Source organism: Phyllobates terribilis, unplaced genomic scaffold, assembly GCF_046119375.1.
Source record: "Phyllobates terribilis strain yellow unplaced genomic scaffold, ASM4611937v1 Scaffold_2__4_contigs__length_985480577, whole genome shotgun sequence".
Classification (NCBI taxonomy): Eukaryota; Metazoa; Chordata; class Amphibia; order Anura; family Dendrobatidae; genus Phyllobates; species Phyllobates terribilis.
In genome coordinates this window covers 984,480,198-984,502,522 of record NW_027362762.1, presented here as the reverse complement: position 1 = coordinate 984,502,522, position 22,325 = coordinate 984,480,198, and the positions used below count along the sequence as shown (strand labels likewise).

At 49.3% G+C, this 22,325-nt stretch overlaps 1 protein-coding gene across 1 annotated transcript in view; it reads left to right on the top strand.

Annotated features, from left to right (window-relative positions):
- SLC37A1 (solute carrier family 37 member 1) overlaps nt 1-22,325 on the top strand; it is a 147,446-nt gene that overhangs the window by 55,851 nt on the left and 69,270 nt on the right. The window contains exons 6-17 of the mRNA XM_073668824.1: nt 13,902-14,037; nt 15,406-15,482; nt 15,592-15,758; nt 15,868-15,902; nt 16,181-16,258; nt 16,476-16,610; nt 16,763-16,853; nt 19,812-19,874; nt 20,251-20,336; nt 20,457-20,505; nt 20,597-20,670; nt 20,754-20,832. Coding sequence (XP_073524925.1) covers nt 13,902-14,037; nt 15,406-15,482; nt 15,592-15,758; nt 15,868-15,902; nt 16,181-16,258; nt 16,476-16,610; nt 16,763-16,853; nt 19,812-19,874; nt 20,251-20,336; nt 20,457-20,505; nt 20,597-20,670; nt 20,754-20,832 — 1,070 coding nt within the window. The remainder of the gene's footprint in view (nt 1-13,901; nt 14,038-15,405; nt 15,483-15,591; nt 15,759-15,867; nt 15,903-16,180; nt 16,259-16,475; nt 16,611-16,762; nt 16,854-19,811; nt 19,875-20,250; nt 20,337-20,456; nt 20,506-20,596; nt 20,671-20,753; nt 20,833-22,325) is intronic.

The following is a 22,325-nucleotide window of genomic DNA, read 5'->3' as shown; positions in this document are numbered from 1 at the left end:
GTCCCTGTTCCGCTGTAGCAACTCGTGGCACTGTTGTTTTTGGGCACGTGACTTTGCCACCTTGACCTCTCCCACATCGGCTTCTGACTTCGCCACCAAACAAGGAGCTTCATCGGGCTCCCCATCTCGCCATGGCTTAATCAGGTTGATGTGGTACACCTGGTAGGGCTTCTTTCTCAATGGTTGATGGACTTTATAGTTGACATCACCAACCTTTTTCCACTATTTTCCACTACTTCATAGGGGCCCCGCCACTTAGCCAAGAATTTTCTCTCCACCTTAGGTATCAGCACCAGTACCCGATCCCCAGGGTTGAAGTGTCTCACCCTCGCCGACCTATTGTACACCCTCGACTGTGTCTCTTGTGCTTTGAGGAGGTGTTCTTTGACAATGGGCATCACCTCTACAATGCTCTCTTGCATCTGGGCCACATGTTCAATCACACTCAGCCTCCCATGTCTCCTTTGAAACATCAAGGAGTCCGTGGGGGTGTCGGCCATATAACAGCTCAAATTGAGAGAATCTAGTAGAGGCCTGTGGAACTTCTCTAACGGAGAACAAAATGTTCGGGATTAGACAGTCCGAGTCCAGGCTGTCTTTCTTTATGACCTTCTTTAACATGGCCTTCAATGTTTTATTAAACTTCTCCACTAAGCCATCTGTCTGTGGGTGGTAGACTGAGGTCCTGAGTTGTGTGATCTGCAGGGTCCTGCACAACTCCCTCATCACCCTTGACATAAATGGGGTCCATTGGTCTGTTAGGATCTCCTTAGGCAACCCCGTTCTAGAGAAGATGTGGACCAACTCAAGGGTTATACATTTGACAGAGGAGTTATGTAGTGGCACGGTCTCCGAATACTGTGTAGCATAGTCCAGTACCACCAGGATATACTGATGTCCTCTGGCGGCATTAAGGGGCTACGTAAGTGAACCACTGGGGAGGTCAGCTTGCAGGGGGAACATGACCTACAATAATTTACAATTTTTCTGTGACAACCAGGCCAATAGAACCTCTGGAGGATCCTTTTCTGGGTTTTCTCTACCCCCAGATGACCACCCAACACGTGTATGGGCCATATCTAACACCCTGCGTCTGTACGGCCCTGTCAGGAAATATTAAGAAATATTAAAAATCTCTCCCTCCAAACCCCTCTCACTCTTTCCTCCTCCTTTTATACCATTTGTCAAAGGAGCAACAGCTCCCAATCTAGAAGACTGCTTCAATACAAATGGCAGGGCACACAAAAGAAGTGACAAACTCAATTATCCAGGCTATTTAGCATACCAAATGGAACTCCTGGTGACCTATAGACACCTTTCAACATATGGGCCAGAGATTGAAAGAGACAGGAAACAATTTGTTAAAACCTCAAAGGGGTTCTATCTCACTCTCCACAATAGCCAAGACGTTCCAAGCTGCAATCACCAGACATCAGGCAGACTTTTGGGCACCGATATGGAATATCAGAGTTTCTATGATTCCGATTGTTATGGGACACAAATATTTTTAGCGGCGGGGTTAGTTAAGGAACAGATGCATATTTTTCCGTATCTGTACGCCCCGCCGATAAGCTGTAACGCAAGAGGGCAAACATAACTGCTGTTGATTATGTCATGTGTGGTCTCTAAAGAACTGTAAAATCGCAATAAAAAATATGGCGTCACTTGCTAACTTCTGCGATCAACCAGCGAGCAGTTATCGCAGAAATTAGAGATTTAAGAAAACCATCTGGATCAACATGTTAGGCTATGGGTTGAACTAGATGGACTTAGTCTTCCTTCAACCTTAAAAGCTATGACTATGACTATGAAGGGCGGAGACCAGCCCACATGAGGTCATCACATGGGAGTGTGTGGGCAGGGGCCCCTTCGGCATAAAAGATCCAGCTGAATATGGATCTATACTCATGTCGGGGAATACATATTTGTGTAAGCATGGGTCCCATTCCATAACGGCCAGGATTGGAGTGCCTCCCTCCAGCTAACTGAATCGTCTCTGCGATCGGTCTATAGTACGTTTCTTCTGTTAATCCCTTTTATTTTGTGTAACTGTATATGCTGCATTGTCTTGTCCTACTTTGTAAAATCTTTTGTATATTTTTTCATAAACACTGCTTTCCTTTGGATTAAATATAAAATTTAATAGTCCCGTTTCTTCTGTTCCGTAATTGTTCCTCCCCCCAAGCCATATACACTACCAGAAAGCAGGCGTCCAATCAGGCCTGTCTTGTATTTGAATATTTTAAAACTGATTGGTGGTGGCAGCGAATAATCTTAATTGGGTTATCGTGAAGCTGGCAGTGATCATATGGGGGTGAATACACATATTCCATGCGCTGGAATTCGGAGGTATGTGCGCCATACGCTCACTGCTCGCTTGCCAATAACTACGTAGTGAGTAATCGGGATCGTGCATGTGCATAATCCCTGACAAATTGGTGGCAGCGGTAGGACATTATATGATCCTGCCGGTGTCGTCCTGACAGGCTCTGGCACTAGTAACTGCTCGATTATCTCCCCTCTGAGCTTGGTGACCCAATATAGTAACTCCCCATTTATGGCAAAGTATGGATATTGGATGTCAGCCCCCGGCTCTTGAGCAACACCATTAAAAACAGTTACATTATCAAACGCCCCTTTTAGAGTGAAGTCTCTGAGCTGGGCGGTTCCAAAGTTTCCTCTGGACACCTCCAGCTCAGGGATGTTTGCATCAGGGGATGCTGCCTCATCCTCATCCCCAGCCAGCACACAAAAGGGAAACCCCTCAGCTGCGGCCTGAGATGAGGTTTCTTTGTCTTGTGACACATTATTCTATCTATCATCCAAATTTTAGAATCCCCCTATAACCACCAAAAGTATGTGCACCCCCACATCCATCTCTGGGGGCTTCTCTGTCCTCATCTACATCCATAGACGTAGATATGGAGAAAAGTATGTGCCCCCCACATCCACCTCCGGGGGCTTCTCTGTCCTCATCTACATCCATAGACATTGATATGGAGGAAAGTATGTGCCCCCCACATCCACCTCCGGGGGCTTCTCTGTCCTCATCTACATCCATAGACATAGATATGGAGAAAAGTATGTGTGTAGCGCCCCGAGGGTTCGGCCGCTACAGGTGTATTGCACCTCAGACCAGAGGTGTGATATTCCACTCCCGGGTAAGGATGGAGTGTTGACCAGGGCGCAGTTAGCTGCATACAGCACACACACCCCATTTCCGAGGGACAGCTCAACGGTGCTCCCACTAGACAGAAGTGCAGGCACGACCGACTATGTCCCTGCCTGGAGTGGGGAGGGGGGTGGAACACCCAGTGCTGTAGGGGCAGATAGGGGTTGGTTCCTGAGCGTAGGAAGGAGCTCATTGGTTGCTGGTCACTTGGGCTCATGGTCAGAGGGAGGTATAAAAGGTGGGCACCATCTTAGATCTAGGTTCGTTCAGCCAGAGGAGGAGACCGGGAGTGAGGGCTCTGTAGGAGCTCCACTCTGGAGCGGGCCTAGAGAGAGGCCGAGGGGGAAAGAGAGAGAAGGTGAAAGGGAGCTGTGATTAAGTCTCATCCCAGCTCCACGAGAAAGGAACAAAAAGGAACAGAGAAAGAGAAGAAGAGACAGAGAAACAGAAGGGCTCAGGAACAAGAATGTGGAAGGGACCCTAAGAACCCACGAGAATCCAGGGTGAAGGGTCAGGCAGATTAAGGGTACCGGATCCCAAGTTGGTGGAGGAGAAACTACCCTCAGCCAAAGACCGGTCGTCGTGATCATTTATTGGTGCGACACCTCATCAACCTGCTAGGAAGGCACCATATAGGACAGCGGAGGACGGGGCCCACGTTTAACCGCACAGGTCCGCGGCAGCTGGACAAAAGTGGGTCACTGGTGAGGCAGGCCAGAGAAAGGATTAAAGGGGGTCCTGTGCCATGCTCCTGAACTGCCTGGGAGTTGACCGAGCCCCTCACCTGGTGGACGCAGCACGGCTCGGGCGGTCACTGCCGACGGAAGTGACCCGGAACAAATGAACTGTGAGTAAAGACCCTGGACTGTAACTTGTTGTCCGTGTGCTCCTTCGCTCCTCCAGCACTATCAGTACTGAGACTCTCACTACCATCACTCCCACCATCCACTACACTGCCCTGGGGCCGCACTCTTCCCGTGGGGAGTCACACCATCCCAGCTGCGCACATCATCAGCCCCAGCGGACTGCCTTGCAGCGGCGGTTCCTAATAACCGCAATCCACGGGTGGCGTAGTCGGACATTATCTAAAGTGCATAGCAGACTACCATTGGCCTGACCACCCTGAGCCGCGGGACCGGGCCACCACTACTACTCCCAGCGTCTCCCTACTGCCCGGTTCCGCGTGCCCCACGGCCCAGGGGGCGAGTCAGCTTTGGCGTAGTCGGCAGGATTTTGTGCCCGCTAACAACGGGTACTGCACGCCTGAAAAGAGACTGTTTCGTTGTACTAAAGATGGCGCCCACCCTAGAAGAACGAGCGCCATAATGTGCGCGCCAAAAGACCAGAGGAGGCCGCCTCCCATCGTGGGCCGAGTACCAGAATGGCGCCAAAGAGGAAGCCCGCCCCCAACAACCATGAGCACGGCGGTAGAAATGTCCGTCAACGTGGGGGGGCTGCCCCTGAGAGTGATTGTCAGCAGAATGCCCCAGGACCACCCCCCATGGGGGCGGAAAGAGAAGAAAACTGCGGGGCAGGGGGTGGTCTGGATCAGTCTGGCCAGGCCACACCCGAAGATAGAGACAGGAACCAGCGCCCTGGCGCGTTGCCTGCTGCAGACCGAATCCCCATGCAGCTTCACGGAGCTGCTAGCACACCTCCCCAAGGAAGACCCCGAGTATGTGCGGGCTGCGCTGGAGGAGCTGGACCGGAGGATGGTCCGGGCGCAGCGAGACGTGATTGCCGGGTGGAAAGAAGAAATGGCCTGGTGGGCCGTGATCCTGCAGCAGGAGGCGCCGTCGACATCCAGCGGCACACCAGCCACTGAGGGCAGTGAAAGCAGAGCGGAGGCCGAGGACGCCGCCGCAGAGGAGGCCGCGACAGCAGAGGCAGGTAACGGAGACGCCCCTACCCCGAACCCTAGGGCTGCCGACCTGCCCCTGCACCCTGTTGCGGAGCCCAACGTACCTGAACCTGCCATCGACACCGTGCTTCCACCGCTACCAACTGGTTCCCAGGCTATCGACACCGCCAGCGAGCCCCGCCCCACACCGTGCCCTCTGACCCCTGGCGTGATCAGCAGACCACAATCGCAGGCCCGGTCACAAGGCCTAGCGCCCCCGGACGCCGCCCGTCGACAGGAGTACTGCCGCCAACAGCTGGAGGTGTTCGAGAGGGAGTAGCGGGAGCGGCGCATGAAACAGGAGAAGCTGCAGGCCCAAAGTGCGGAGCAGAAGATGAAGGCCCGACGAGATCCCCGAGCTGCCCGCGGTCCCCGAGTCACCGGGACTGTGGTAAAATTTCACATGGAACATGGCTGGGGTTTCATTAAAGATCCTGAGACCATCAGCAACTTGTTCGTGACTAGGAGGGATGTAGAGAGCCACCTGCCAGAAGGTCATCGAGGGCGGGATCTATATCCAGGAGACGTGGTGTCCTACACCCGACACCAAGGCGTGAAGGGATGGTACGCCCTCCACGTCCACAGAGTGGTAGAAGAGGAGGAGCAGTACCACTGGGACTCTGAGTACCAAGAGGGCCCGGACGGGCCTGAAGATTATGAGGAGCAAGGAGCAGCTGGAGGGTTTCGCTACCAGTGAACAGTAGCATACCAGTGTAAATAGTTAACCGTAAGGGTACAAAGGAACTGTTTCGGACTGTTTCAAATTAAGTGTGGTCCCCGTTGGGACTGATATAGGACTGTTTGACTGCTGCCTCATCCCCTAAGTAATCTGGCTGAGGACTGAGAGCAGCCATCCCTCTTCCAGGCTGAGGACTGTGAGCAGCCATTTCCCCTTTTCAACCGGCCGAGGACTGGGAACGGCCAATTCCCTGTAAATAGTTGCGCTTCCTAAAGCGCCCCCTACTGGTTTTATAAAAAGACTGCAACGTCTACCTCAAGACAAGTTTACTGGACTGTTGCACCTTTAAGAAGAAAGAACACCTGGTCGCAAGTTGCACCGCGGCCATGATCCAAGAATACAAGAATGTGTCTTATTTAAAAATGTTTTATATGAAGAGTTTAATATGCTGCTAGAAAATGTTTTATATAATCTTGAAACCGTTTTATATGATAAGTGACAAAAGAGTTCCAGAAGTATTAGTATGTGTTTTATAATAGTGTGACAAGAAAAGAAAAGTGTGTCCCATAAAGGGAGTTGAACAATGTCGTCCGTTTCTAAATGTAAAAAGTTATTGAAAAAGTTTTGCATGTCCTGTAATCAACTGTTTTTGCTCTTTTCCAGCCCGAGGACGTGCTGTGCTTTACCAGGGGGGAATGTAGCGCCCCGAGGGTTCGGCCGCTACAGGGGTATTGCACCTCAGACCAGAGGTGTGATATTCCACTCCCGGGTAAGGATGGAGTGTTGACCAGGGCTCAGTTAGCTGCATACAGCTCACACCCCATTTCCGAGGGACAGCTCAACGGTGCTCCCACTAGACAGAAGTGCAGGCACGACCGACTATGTCCCTGCCTGGAGTGGGGAGGGGGGTGGAACACCCAGTGCTATAGGGGCAGATAGGGGTTGGTTCCTGAGCGTAGGAAGGAGCTCATTGGTTGCTGGTCACCTGGGCTCATGGTCAGAGGGAGGTATAAAAGGTGGGCACCATCTTAGAACTAGGTTCGTTCAGCCAGAGGAGGAGACCGGGAGTGGAGGCTCTGTAGGAGCTCCACTCTGGAGCGGGCCTAGAGAGAGGCCGAGGGGGAGAGAGAGAGGAGGTGAAAGGGAGCTGTGATTAAGTCTCATCCCAGCTCCACGAGAAAGGAACAGAGAAAGAGAAGAAGAGACAGAGAAACAGAAGGGCTCAGGAACAAGAAGGTGGAAGGGACCCTAAGAACCCACGAGAATCCAGGGTGAAGGGTCAGGCAGATTAAGGGTACCGGATCCCAAGTTGGTGGAGGAGACACTACCCTCAGCCAAAGACCGGTCGTCGTGATCATTTATTAGTGCGACACCTCATCAACCTGCTAGGAAGGCACCATATAGGACAGCGGAGGATGGGGCCCACGTTTAACCGCACAGGTCCGCGGCAGCTGGACAAAAGTGGGTCACTGGTGAGGCAGGCCAGAGAAAGGATTAAAGGGGGTCCTGTGCCATGTTCCTGAACTGCCTGGGAGTTGACCGAGCCCCTCACCTGGTGGACGCAGCAAGGCTCGGGCGGTCACTGCTGATGGAAGTGACCCGGAACAAATGAACTGTGAGTAAAGACCCTGGACTGTAACTTGTTGTCCGTGTGCTCCTTCGCTCCTCCAGCACTATCAGTACTGAGACTCTCACTACCATCACTCCCACCATCCACTACACTGCCCTGGGGCCACACTCTTCCCGTGGGGAGTCACACCATCCCAGCTGCACACATCATCAGCCCCAGCGGACTGCCTTGCAGCGGCGGTTCCTAATAACCGCAATCCACGGGTGGCGTAGTTGGACATTATCTAAAGTGCATAGCAGACTACCATTGGCCTGACCACCCTGAGCCGCGGGACCGGGCCGCCACTACTACTCCCATCGTTTCCCTATCGCCCGGATCCGCGTGCCCCACGGCCCAGGAGGCGAGTCATGTGCACCCCCACATCCACCTCCTGGGGCTTCTCTGTCCTCATCTATACTGCGTTCCAAATTATTATGCAAATAATATTTTCTCAGATTTTCCCAAATTACCTATATGAATTGCAGTCATTGTAATTTTCCAGTCAAATAACTATTAGAGTACAATTGAAAGGTTTTTGTATAAACTGCCTACGATAACAGGATATTTTTTAAAAAATAAAAAACTAAATCTGCACTCAAAATGCATGTTCCAAATTATTATGCACAGCAGAGTTTTCAACCTTTTCATTTTAATAAAGAACAGGGGACAAACTTATGGTGTGGCCCCCATGCTCCTCTGACCTCAACCCCATTGAGAACCTCTGGAGCATCATCAAAAGGAGTGTCTATGATGGCGGGAGGCAGTTCACATCTAAGCAACAGCTCTGGGAGGGTATTCTGTCCTCAATCAAAACAATTGAAGCAGAAACCATCCAAAACCTGACAAATTCAATGGACGAGAGAGTTCAGAAGCTCCTTTCGAACAAGGGGTCCTATGTGCAAATGTAGCATCACCTAGAATAAAGTTTTGAGTTGAAAACTGTTTGATTTCAGTGTGTAATAACCTGCTAATGCTTATAATTTCACAAATGACCATTTTTTTGTTCTTTATGAAAATGAAAAGGTTGAAAACTCTGCTGTTCATAATAATTTGGAACATGCATTTTGAGTGTTTTATTTTTTTTTAAATATCCTGTTATCATCGGCAGTTTATACAAAAACCTTTCAATTGTACTCGAATAGTTATTAGACTGGAAAATTACAATGACTGCAATTCATATAGGTAATGTGGGAAAATCTGAGAAAATATTATTTGCATAATAATTTGGAACACAGTGTACATCCATAGACATTAATATGGAGAAAAGTATGTGCCCCCCACATCCACCTCCGGTGGCTTCTCTGTCCTCATCTACATCCATAGACATTAATATGGAGGAAAGTATGTGCCCCCCACATCCACCTCCGGGGGCTTCTCTGTCCTCATCTACATCCATAGACATTAATATGGAGAAAGTATGTGCCCCCCACATCCACCTCCGGTGGCTTCTCTGTCCTCATCTACATCCATAGACATTAATATGGAGGAAAGTATGTGACGCCACATCCACCTCCGGGGGCTTCTCTGTCCTCATCTACATCCATAGACATTAATATGGAGAAAGTATGTGACCCCACATCCACCTCCGGGGGCTTCTCTGTCCTCATCTACATCCATAGACATTGATATGGAGGAAAGTATGTGCCCCCCACATCCACCTCCGGGGGCTTCTCTGTCCTCATCTACATCCATAGACATTAATATGGAGAAAGTATGTGACGCCACATCCACCTCCGGGGGCTTCTCTGTCCTCATCTACATCCATAGACATTAATATGGAGGAAAGTATGTGCCCCCCACATCCACCTCCGGGGGCTTCTCTGTCCTCATCTACATCCATAGACATTAATATGGAGGAAAGTATGTGACCCCACATCCACCTCCGGGGGCTTCTCTGTCCTCATCTACATCCATAGACATTGATATGGAGGAAAGTATGTGCCCCCCACATCCACCTCCGGTGGCTTCTCTGTCCTCATCTACATCCATAGACATTAATATGGAGGAAAGTATGTGACCCCACATCCACCTCCGGGGGCTTCTCTGTCCTCATCTACATCCATAGACATTAATATGGAGGAAAGTATGTGACCCCACATCCACCTCCGGGGGCTTCTCTGTCCTCATCTACATCCATAGACATTGATATGGAGGAAAGTATGTGCCCCCCACATCCACCTCCGGGGGCTTCTCTGTCCTCATCTACATCCATAGACATTAATATGGAGAAAAGTATGTGCCCCCCACATCCACCTCCGGTGGCTTCTCTGTCCTCATCTACATCCATAGACATTAATATGGAGGAAAGTATGTGCCCCCCACATCCACCTCCGGGGGCTTCTCTGTCCTCATCTACATCCATAGACATTAATATGGAGAAAGTATGTGCCCCCCACATCCACCTCCGGTGGCTTCTCTGTCCTCATCTACATCCATAGACATTAATATGGAGGAAAGTATGTGACGCCACATCCACCTCCGGGGGCTTCTCTGTCCTCATCTACATCCATAGACATTAATATGGAGGAAAGTATGTGACCCCACATCCACCTCCGGGGGCTTCTCTGTCCTCATCTACATCCATAGACATTGATATGGAGGAAAGTATGTGCCCCCCACATCCACCTCCGGTGGCTTCTCTGTCCTCATCTACATCCATAGACATTAATATGGAGGAAAGTATGTGACCCCACATCCACCTCCGGGGGCTTCTCTGTCCTCATCTACATCCATAGACATTAATATGGAGGAAAGTATGTGACCCCACATCCACCTCCGGGGGCTTCTCTGTCCTCATCTACATCCATAGACATTGATATGGAGGAAAGTATGTGCCCCCCACATCCACCTCCGGTGGCTTCTCTGTCCTCATCTACATCCATAGACATTAATATGGAGGAAAGTATGTGACCCCACATCCACCTCCGGGGGCTTCTCTGTCCTCATCTACATCCATAGACATTGATATGGAGAAAAGTATGTGCCCCCCACATCCACCTCCGGTGGCTTCTCTGTCCTCATCTACATCCATAGACATTAATATGGAGAAAGTATGTGCCCCCCACATCCACCTCTGGTGGCTTCTCTGTCCTCATCTACATCCATAGACTTTAATATGGAGTCACTCTTCTGCAGATATATCGGCTCCGCTCTTCTGGGAAGGATTTCTACAAGATTTTGCAGTTGTCTGTGGGTATTTTTGCTCCTTCATCCAGAAGAGCATTTGTGGGGTCAGATGCTGATGGTGGGGGTCCGGGCTCACAATCTCAATTATAGACTGCTCATGTTTTTCCCTCAAACATTTCCCTTTGCTGAAATGAAGGGGAAAAGACCCTGAAAGACGAGCCCGAGGCATTACCGCTTCTCCACCAAACTTTACAGCTGGCACCATCCAGTCACGCGGGTAATGTTTTCCTGGTGTTCACCAAATCCAGACCTGTCCATTAGATGCCTGATAGAAAACGCTGAGTCCGGTGGTGGCGGGTTTACACCACTCCATCTGACACTCGGCATTGTGCTTGGTGATGTAAAGCTCAGCATTATGCTGGGATACAGTTTGTGCTGATGTTAATACCGGAGGAGGTCTAGACTCTGCAGTTATGGAGTCAGCAGAGCGGTGGTGACTTTTCTGCTCCTCAGTACTCAGCCCCCCGCTCTGTAATGTTACGGGGTCTTCACTTTGTGGCTGAGTTGCTGCGGTTCCTTCCAGTTCTCAGTAATATCACTCAGGAGGAGAAATGTAATGGACGGACTTGTTAGGCCGGTGGCTCCTATTACAGGACCGCGCTGGTATCAGGGAGCCCCACACCACCGGCCGCTCTGTCACATGGTAGTAACGGCAGATGGCATGTGGGGGCCAAAGGTCATACACTGGGGGGTTAGGAGCCGGATGTTGTACACCAGGGGACATGAGACTGAATGAAGAACCCAAATTCAATGATTAAGTCATGCGGCACAATACTGTCCTCCATTTTGTAGAAAGGGTTAATATGTGTGAATGAAATGTGTTAGACAAGTGTTAATGCCTATGGTGTATGAGGGGTGTGTGTGCGGGGTGTTTGTAGTATATGGTTGTGAAGACCCGGGGTCTTCCATGGCGTAACTCTACTCAGACAACACAGGGTGCGGGTAAAATAGCGCGGCAATACTTTATTGATCCACAAAGCGGACAATAAACACATAGAACAGTCCCAGCTATTACCCAAGATGGTGGAACATTACACAGTCTCACCCTTCCTTCTCCGCCCGCCTGGGATAGAACAGCTGCCATTTTGGGACTTCCGGGGCCAACGACCTCAACCAGTGGCCCCCCGCTTCTGGCGGGCCACCACAAAGAGGAGGTTTAGGCAAGCTTAGGAAACTAGCGGTCCATCGTGCTACAAGACCAGGAGACCTGAGGGTCCCACCCTGGCCTCTCCGAGAGTTTCCATGGGGCCAGATGACCGGTGGGTCCCAGTCTGCCTTCTCTGAATGTCTCCATGGGTTCCAGGCGACCCCACCTGACAACCCCAAACAACATATCCATGGGGCCAGGTGACTTCATTGTCCCAACCTGGTCTCCCCAAATGTATCCATGGTCTCTCTGATGGTCCCAATCTGGCTTTCTCCGAGCGTACAGTACAATAAACTGTAGGAACTGATATAAGATGTAAATAACAGCCATTCATCAATTAACAATTCTCAACTCAACCTACAAGAGAAGTCAACATTCAGACTTATGGCAAAAGTCCATGTGTTTTGTTCCACCCGAAGAAAGAAACACATGAATTCACAAGTCAACATAAAAATAATAGTGTATTTCTCCTGGTCTAATGAATTTAGATGTCTGGATAATTAAGATAAAAAGCTGTGATGTCAGGGGGGTGTGTGTGTGGCGTGTATGGGGAGGGGGGGGTGTATGGGGGGTGTGTGTGTATGGGGGTGTGTGTGTATGGGGGTGTGTGTGGCATTTATGGGGGGTGTGTGTGGCATGCATGGGGTGTGTGTGTGTGTGGCATGTATGGGGTGTGTGTGTGTGTGTGTGTGGCGTGTGTGTGTGTGGCATTTATGGGGGGTGTGTGTGTGGTATTTATGGGGGGTGTGTGTGTGGCATGTATGGGGTGTGTGTGTGTGTGTGTGTGGCGTGTGTGTGGCATTTATGGGGTGTGTGTGTGGCATGTATGGGGGGGGGTGTGTGTGTGTGTGGCGTGTATGGGGGGGTGTGTGTGTATGTGTGGCATCTATGGGGGGGTGTATGTGTGGCATGTATGGGGTGTGTGTGTGTGTGTGGCATCTATGGGTGTGTGTGTGTGTGTGTGGCGTGTATGGGGGGTGTGTGTGTGTATGTGTGGCATCTATGGGGGTTGTGTGCGTGTGGCATGTATGGGGTGTGTGTGTGGCATCTATGGGGGTGTGTGGGTGTGTGTGTGGCGTATATGGTGGGGGTGTGTGTGTGGCGTGTGTGTGTGGCATTTATGGGGGGGGTGTGTGTGTGTGGCATTTATGGGGTGTGTGTGTGTGTGTGGCATGTATGGGGTGTGTGTGTGTGTGTGTGGCGTGTGTGTGTGGCATTTATGGGGGGGGTGTGTGTGTGGTATTTATGGGGGGGTGTGTGTGGCATGTATGGGGTGTGTGTGTGTGGCGTGTGTGTGGCATTTATGGGGTGTGTGTGTGGCATGTATGGGGGGTGTGTGTGTGTGTGTGTGTGTGGCTTGTGTGTGTGGCGTGTATGGGGTGTGTGTGTGTGGCATTTATGGGGTGTGTGTGGCGTGTGTGTGTGGCGTGTATGGGGGGTGTGTGTGTGTGTGGCATTTATGGGGGTATGTGTGTGGCGTGTATGGGGGGTGTGTGTGGCATGTATGGGGGGTGTGTGTGTGTGTGGCATGTATGGGGTGTGTGTGTGTGTGTGTGTGGCTTGTATGGAGGGGTTTGTGTGTGTGGCGTGTATGGGGGGTGTGTGTGGCGTGTATGGGGGTGTGTGTATGGGGGGGGTGTATGGGGGGGTGTGTATGGGTGTGTGTGTGGCCCGTATGGGGGTGTGTGTGTGTGGCCCGTATGGGTGTGTGTGTGTGTGTGTGTGTGTGTGTGTGTGTGTGTGTGGCGCCTTTATGGGGGGTATGTGTGTGTGTCTCGTGTATGGGGGGGGTGTGTGGCGCATGTGTGCCACATGTATGGGGGGTGTGTGTATAGCATGTGGAGGGTGTGTGTGTGTGGCGTTTATGGGGGGTGTGTGTATGGGGGTGGCATGTCTGTGGGGGTGTGTGTATGGCATGTGGAGGGTGTGTGTGTGGTGTGTATGGGGGTGGCATGTCTGGATGTGTGTTTGGGGGTGTGTGTATGGCATGTGGTGGGTGTGTGGGGGTGTGTGTATGGCATGTGGTGGGTGTGTGGGGGTGTGTGTATGGGGGTGGCATGTCTGGGTGTGTGTGTGGGGGGGGTGTATGGCATGTGTAGGGTGTATGGGGGGGTGTTTGTAATGTGTGGTGCATGAGGTGTGGGTAGTGTATGTATATGTGTAGTATATGGACTAAAGTTACTGTACTGTTGATGTCTTTCCATGTAGTGGGATGATTGGAGAACGTTTACCCCTCCGCTATTTCCTGTCTTCTGGCATGGTGGCTAGTGGTTTCTTCACGGTCCTCTTTGGATTGGGATATTTCTATAACATCCACAACCTGACCTACTATATCGTCATCCAGGTGAGTGTATTCTGCTGCTTTAGTTCTTGAGGATGTCCTCCATTCATGGTGTGGAGAACCTCATCCATAATGACATGGTCTTCAGCTCCCTGTCCATCTCGTACAGTTGTGCGCAGTTCACCTCTCAGTTGCGGTCGTGTTCCTCTTATCGTGGTAATATGTTAGGTCGGTCTTTCCATCCTCCTCCAGTTTACAGACATGGATCCCATGTTTTCTTTTCCCACATGACCCATTTTCTGTTCATTTATTAATGGGAGCACCGATTATCTGTCAGATGTTTCATCCTGATTCCTGTTCTCTAATCTGCAATGTCTTCCTGACCTGGTCACATAATTTCCCATCCTAAAACTACAAGAACAAAAAGGTGACACAAAATTCAGGATTTCCCACACGCAAACTGATAGTGAAGTCCTCACAGCTTGTTCTTCACCGAGGTATCTGGAATGGTCAATGCTTCAACTGGACCCACTAAATGTAATTCCTCTGGTGTTTCCATCACAACTAGATTGGACGGTGCCCCCAAAACCTTCATGATTGCAACAACCCTGTGTCCATAAATCTTAACATACTTCGCACAAGGAAAGCTGTCTGCGCAACAGTTACATCCTCCAGGCACTGCACAGAGTGCCCCATGATGGCAAGGAGAAAAGCCATTCATCTAGATGTTCCCCATTACAAGGCGTGATTAGTACAAGGATCTGCATGGTCTCCTCTGGCATCAATAATGATGTGGTATAATTGACTCCATCACTCGTTGGGCGTTTGCTTCTAGAGTATGTGTCTCAGTTGGGAGATGAAGGCGCCACGTGTCCCCATGGTCTAAGATGGGATTCACCGATTCCTTAGAATGATACATTTCTCATGGCTTGGTTGACTATTGATTTAATGTGATCATGCAGGACCATTAGACTAAAGTTAATAAAATGACTGACTATAGCATGAACTCAAAGGAGGGAAATTAACGACAAACAATCATTATAGTGATTGATAAGAGACTGATCTTCTGGATGAAGTTGGCCATTTGTCTTCAGTTTATAAAGAATCATTCCATGGAAGAACATGCTTGACCCCGATTCCCTTGTCATGTTTCTTTAAGGAACCCCCTGTAATGTGTGTGTTTGTTGAATACCTGTTGAATGATGGATCTGGTGAATGTCTATTTCGCACAATCAGCCCGAGTCTGCCTGCCGACGGGTGGCGGCATGTCCGTGTCAAAAGGTCAACTCTCAATATCACAAGGGTGACGATTCAATGTTGTAGTGTCACATTTAGGTGTCAGTGGGTCATTTCTCAATGAGTTCCTATGTGATATCAGAGGGTCGATGACTCTACATGTCTTTGTTGACCTCCCACATGCTTTGCTCTCAGGTGTTGAATGGTTTGGTTCAGACCACAGGGTGGCCCAGTGTCGTCACCTGTATCGGGAACTGGTTTGGAAAAGGAAGGTAAGAAACCAAATTAACAAAATGATGATCCGTCACTTCTTTCTGTATTAGGTGAGGTCTCTGTATAGTGACAGGACAGGTCTGTTCATCTGTCTCCTCTCTGTGTTAGGAGAGGTCTCATCATGGGCGTGTGGAACTCGCACACGTCTGTGGGGAACATCTTCGGGTCCCTCATTGCTGGATACTGGGTGTCCTCCTGTTGGGGGATGTCATTTGTGGTCCCCGGGGTGATAATTGCAGTCATGGGCCTCATCTGCTTCTTGTTCCTCATAGAACGTAAGTCACATGGTTCTTACAATAATCGGCTTATAACGAGCGCTTACTATAATGTCGTCTCTTCTTCCTGCTGATTCTTATTACTTCCGGTTATGTTTGTTGTGGTCAGATCCCCAGGACGTGAAGTCAGACATTGCTCCTCTGGTAATTATCTCCTCAGATGCGGGTCAGGACTCTTCCAGACACTGCACTCTCTCGCCTTGTGCGTTCTTTCACATCATCTTCATTCTATCTACTTCCGTTGCCTGTTGTTTGCTCCACTTTATTTCTTACCTGTTGCCTGCGCCACCTTCTTGCTTACATGATGCTTTCTTGTTTACATGCTGTTCGCTTGCACTTTTTGCTTACCTGCTGCTTGCTTGGCCTTCTTGGTTACCTTCCGCTCATCATCTTTAATGTAATAACTGGTTTCTTCGCCATAGTCTTCTCGAAACGTGTCATGTAATGGGCTTAAGATCCAGAATCAGATCCTAAAAGCAGAAGAGTCCTATCTAGAAAAGGTAAACGTCTGAAGGCTGATAATGTCTGGGATGTGAACTCCATTGTGAATGTTGCTGTGATGGTTGGAGGATACGTTGTTTGGGGTGGTTAATCTCTGGAGAGGTGACAACCATTGTGAATTTTGGGGTAAGGGTTGTTGAGGCTCTTCTCTTTGACATATCCAGATTATTCAGGCTGATGACTGAGTTTGTAACTATTGATATATTTGTATTTTAGAGCTGGGAGACACAGAATATGCTGGGACCGACACCAGTGTACCCCACCCATCATGTGGTCATTCTGCAAAGGGATCCCAGTGCAGGGAAGAGTGGGACTTCTGCCATCAGCTTCTTTGGGGCTCTACAAATACCAGTAAGTGTGGAGGAGACATCACATGAACACCATGATCATACGGTCAGCCAAGTTTATGGAGGGGAGGCAGGAACATGGGTCGAGAGAAAGATGAGAAGGACATGGGTCAACCTGGTGCTGTGTAATATGCTGTCTCTGATTCTCTCCTGCAGGGGGTAGTAGAGTTCTCTATGTGTTTGCTATTTGCCAAGCTGGTCAGCTACACCTTCCTCTTCTGGTTGCCGCTTTACATGACCAGTGTCGGTGAGTGTCACCCCTATGTAATGTGTGTCCTTATACCTATAATGACTATCTCATAGAAAAGTTCCTCTATCTCCTTAACCTGCGTCTACCAAAAATGCACCATAGAATGGGCATGTATCTCCAACTCCATCCAATACTGGAAATCCAACATAGAACGGTCCAAATATCTCCATCTCTCTCCACCACCAGAAATCCACCATAGAATGTGTTACGCTCATGCCTGGACTGTTTGGTGTGCGCGTGGTTAGTGGTCCCACTGGGCTACGAACCGAGGAGTGCCTGGAGAGTCGTGACTAGGGACCTCGCTAGATCTGACCATGGACGCACGGCGGCTTAATCGACTCCAAGGAGGGATGAGGGAGGTGGGCCAGGTGCTACTCCAGGTCAGACCCCGGTCACACAGCTGTTGACCCACACCGGGGAATGCAGGAACGGGCAGGTTTGGCTGGTATGCAGACAGGCGGGTACTGGCAGGCACGGCTGGTATGCAGACAGGCTGGTATTGGCAGGCACGGCTGGTATGCAGACAGGCAGATACTGGCAGGCACGGCTGGTATGCAGACTGGCGGGTACTGGCAGGCACGGCTGGTATGCAGAAAGGCGGGTACTGGCAGGTAGGTAAACAGGCTCGATAGGGATCAGTACAGACTGGAATACAGGAACAGGGCCGAAGGTGCGGAGGGGAAACGGAGCAAGGCAGTGCCGCAGGGGCAGAGGGGAAGCGGAGCAAGGCAGAGCTGCAGGGGCGGAGGGGAAATGGAGCAGGGCAGAGCAGAGCCGCAGGTGTGGAGGGGAAGCGGAGCAGAGCCGCTGGTGCGGAGGGCAAGCATAGGGGAAGCGGAACATAGCCGCAGGTGCGGAGGGCAAGCGGGGCTGGGCCGCAGGTGCGGAGGGCAAGCGGGGCTGGGCCGCAGGTGCGGAGGGCAAGCAGGGCTGGGCCGCAGGTGCGGAGGGCAAGCGGGGCAGGGCTCTGTTCACATGGAACAGACAGGGACAGGGAAACACAGGAAGATGGCTAGAACACAGGAGGTAGATACGGAGGCAGGGAAACGGGACAAACAGAACCAGATACACACAAGGTACAAGGTATGAAGTAGCGAGTGGACACAAAACTCACAAACAGAAGTACAGAGACAACGAGTAGGAGTTAGGTACTGGTTCAGACACTGCAGGAAAAGGGAAGGATCGTACATGGAGACAAACAGGTAACGGGCTAGGACACAGTTCAGACAGGAACTGACACAGGAACGAGATACATGAGCGAGCCTGGGCATTCAGCCCCCATGGTGGCGGAAATAGACTAGAAGTCACAGATACAGGTAACGGGCCTGGGTACTCAGCCCCCAGGGTGGCATAAATAGATTAGAAGTCACAGATACAGGTAACGGGCCTGGGTACTCAGCCCCCAGGGTGGCGGAAACAGGCAAGATTCAGGACAGGACCTGGCAACTCACAGTTGCACAGAACACACTGTAAGAAAGTGTTGCTCAGGCACCTCCCACTGGGTGGAGGAGGTTTAAGTATCCAGTGACTCACAGCAATAGGCTGGGGACGCATTAGGACTGCGCACACTGTAACTTTAAGAATCAGGAAGTTCCAGCGCCCCCGCCCTAAGCCAGCAGACAAGAGACATGCACACAGCAAGTAGAGGAGCATAGTGCGCAGCCTGGACTGGTAGGTAAGTTGGTGGTCTTGCATGGTGAGAGATGGTAAGCCATGCCAGCATGCCGCCAGGGATGTTACAGAATGGTCCATATATCTCCATTTCTCTCCACTGCCAGAAATCCACCATAGAACGGTCCATGTATCTCCATCTCCCTCCATTATCCGTATAACACAAATGTTAAGATTTCCTGTTCTGAACCTCTGCCCTGACCAGACTGCCTTCAATTCTCATTTCACATACTGTGTATTATCCTGGTGAGGAATCACCCACTGATGCAAACATGAAAAATTCTATAACTGTGTTGTCCCTACATTCCATCCATGCCTACCATCCATACAAATTCATATTCTCTATTCTTTCATGTCCTCTTTCCCAACATCTCCTCCATCTGCACACATCTATTGTCCTTTGTTCTCCATTTCATTGTCCTCTATCCCCACATCTCCTCCATCCACACATATATATAATTGTCCTCTATATTCTCCATTCCTTTGTGACTTCTATCCGCACACATCTACACTTGTCCTCTGTTCTTTATTCCTTCGTGTCCTCTATCCCCACATCTCCATCCTCGCATATCTACTTTTCCTCTGGTCTCCATTTATTTGTGTCCTCTATCCCCACATCTTCTCCATCTACACAAATCTACTTGTCCTTTGTTCTTCATTTTATTGCCCTCTATCCCTACATTTCCTCCATCTACACACATATACTTGTTCTCTGTTCTCCATTCCTTTGTGTCCTCGATCCCCACATCTCCTCCATCCGCACACATCTGCGTGTCCTCTGTTCTCTATTCCTTCGTGTTCTCTATCCCCACATCTCCTCCATCTACACACATATACTTGTTCTCTGTTCTCCATTCCTTCGTGTCCTCTATCCCCACATCTCCATCTACACACATCTACTTATCCTTTGTTCTCCATTTCCTTGTGCCCTCTATTCCCACATCTCCTTCTGCACACACATACTTATGCTTTGTTCTCCATTTCCTTGTGTCCTCTATGCCCACATCTTCTCTATCTATACACATCTACTTGTCCTCTGTTCTATATTCCTTCATGTCCTCTATCCCCACATCTCCATCTACACATATCTACTTATCCTTTGTTCTCCATTTCCTTGTATCCTCTATCCCCTCATCTCCATCTGCACACATCTACTTGTCCTCTAAGTTCTCCCTTTTTTCACTACCTTAATTCATACACATCCACCATCCACACGTCCGCCTCAGAGTTATTCCCTATAACTACGTTTCTAGTAACTCCAGTAACTATTCACTCTCCTTGCAGGTCACATGGATGCTCGTCATGCTGGAGACTTATCAACATTGTTTGATGTTGGTGGAATTATTGGTGAGTCTTACACAGAATATTAGGGGCTTAGCAGGAAAGCAGCATTCATACTGGCTCCTTACAATGAAGGCAAGCTATGGTAGTGAAGATAAGGGGGGATATTGCCTGCAGTATCATGATATCTATGGCTATTCTAATGCTATTACTCCATTGTGGTGTACTGATTTGTGTGCTGCTTAGGGGTAATGATGGTGGCACTGTGGTCTCCTGTCTGCGATTCATACTACCAATGACTCTTGTATGTATGTCCCCTCTGCTGCAATATCCTGGTGACCTTGCTTTACAATATGACGCCTGGGCCTCTAATACCGCTCCTGGTCATTAGAGATTTAACGAACACCAATCAGAAGAAGTTAAACCTGTCTCTTTCTGTCAGGTGGGATTCTGGCGGGAGTGGTCTCTGATAAATCCCACAAGCGGGCGACAACCTGTGGTCTGATGCTGCTCTGCGCTGCCCCCACGGTGAGTACATGAATGGTCAGGAACACGTTGTAGTTGCCCCCAGTGCTTTCTATGGTGGGTCCAACTCCAATACTATATCACATACTGTATGATTCTCACTTCTATACCTGTTTGTTACAGTTATACTTTTTCTCGGCTGTCAGCAAAACAGGACCAGCTTCTACAGTGTGTAAGTAAGGAGGCGCTCTGTGCCCACCTCTGAGGTGACTCTTGGAAGTCTTCTCCATGCCCACCACTAACTGTGTACCCCTCTACCTCAGTGATGCTGCTGGTCTGTGGAGCGCTGGTCAATGGACCATATTCCCTCATCACAACAGCCGTGTCTGCTGACCTGGTGGGTGAGGAGCAGCTGGAGACCCCAACATGACGCTGGATATCTATGCGCAGATTCCTTATACTGTCTATCTAATTTCACAGGGAACTCACAAGTCTCTAAAAGGAAACGCTCATGCGCTATCCACGGTGACCGCCATTATAGACGGCACGGGCTCAGTGGGTAAGCCTCTAATAATTAATGTTCTTACACATGCATAATGTACGATCTGCCCCTCGCCTGCACGACCCTGCGGCAGCCATTGTCTACACTACCTGGCGCCATCTTTCTTGTCATCTCTCCCATCTCTGCTGACTTTCGTTCTTCTCATCCAATCATTTCACCATCTTCAGTCTTTATCTTCTCTTCCATTTTGTGTCTGCACATAGTTATGTAGGTTGAACAAAGACTTCTCTCCATCAAATTAATTTTTTCTCCACCAGTTCTACATTCTCGGTCATGATTATTCATTACCCACAATGCCATTTGTTGTGAGAAAATCTTCCGACCCTTTTTTAAATGCTGATAGTGTCGGCCATCACTACCTCTTGTGGTCGGCGCTCCACAGTCCGACTGCTCTGACTGTAAAGAATTAGAATTAGCAAAGAATAAAACAATGTCTCTTTATTATACCTTTTTTATATAAAACAGCTGGATGCTGGACAATACTAGACACAAAGCATGTAAAAAGACACACACAGTGTACTGATTGAAAAAATGGATGTAAGGTCAGCCTGTTTGAGACTTGACCTAGCTAGATCCAATGGTATGATGTGGTGGAACCCCTAAAGATATAGGGCCCTCCAGACAAAAATGTATCTCACCAAAAGTCATAGAGACCCATATAAAGTGAAAATCATGTGACACATACTCTACCACAAATGAGAAACAGTACACAAAAACCAACGCACTAAATACGTAATAATAGCAAATTGTTATTAGAGTATGATAATGGATAGTGGTTAAGCAAGGTCATATACCACTCGGACCATACAAGTCTACCAACTCTAACAGTGCCTAAAAATTAGACCCGTGCACATTGAAGGCTACCTGGTGAAATAATCACAGCAATATATCGGAGTCAGTGCGTACAGCTATCTCTCACAAACTGCTGTATATCCACACAATCACTAGATTTGCAAAAAATAGGAGACACTCATCGTTCAATAGAAAGAAACCACTACTTAGCTTTCCAATATTTTTTAGCAGTGCTCCAATATTAAGGCGGGCTCCCGACGCGTTTCTCCTTCATCATCAGGGGAGTGCATAGCCCATTCATAGTCCAGTATTCTGCGCCATCACAGAGGTACATATGTGGATATACAGCAGTTTGTGAGAGATAGCTGTACGCACTGACTCCGATATATTGCTGTGATTATTTCACCAGGTAGCCTTCAATGTGCACGGGCTGACCTTACATCCATTTTTTCAATCAGTACACTGTGTGTGTCTTTTTACATGCTTTGTGTCTAGTATTGTCCAGCATCCAGCTGTTTTATATAAAAAAGGTATAATAAAGAGACATTGTTTTATTCTTTGCTAATTATAATCTAACTAGATGGTGGCCCGATTCTAACGCATCGGGTATTCTAGAATATGAATGCGGCCGACCGGGCGCAATTAGCAGAGCGGTGTTTAAATTTGGCGCCAAAATCGCTGATTGGTCGCGTTTGGCA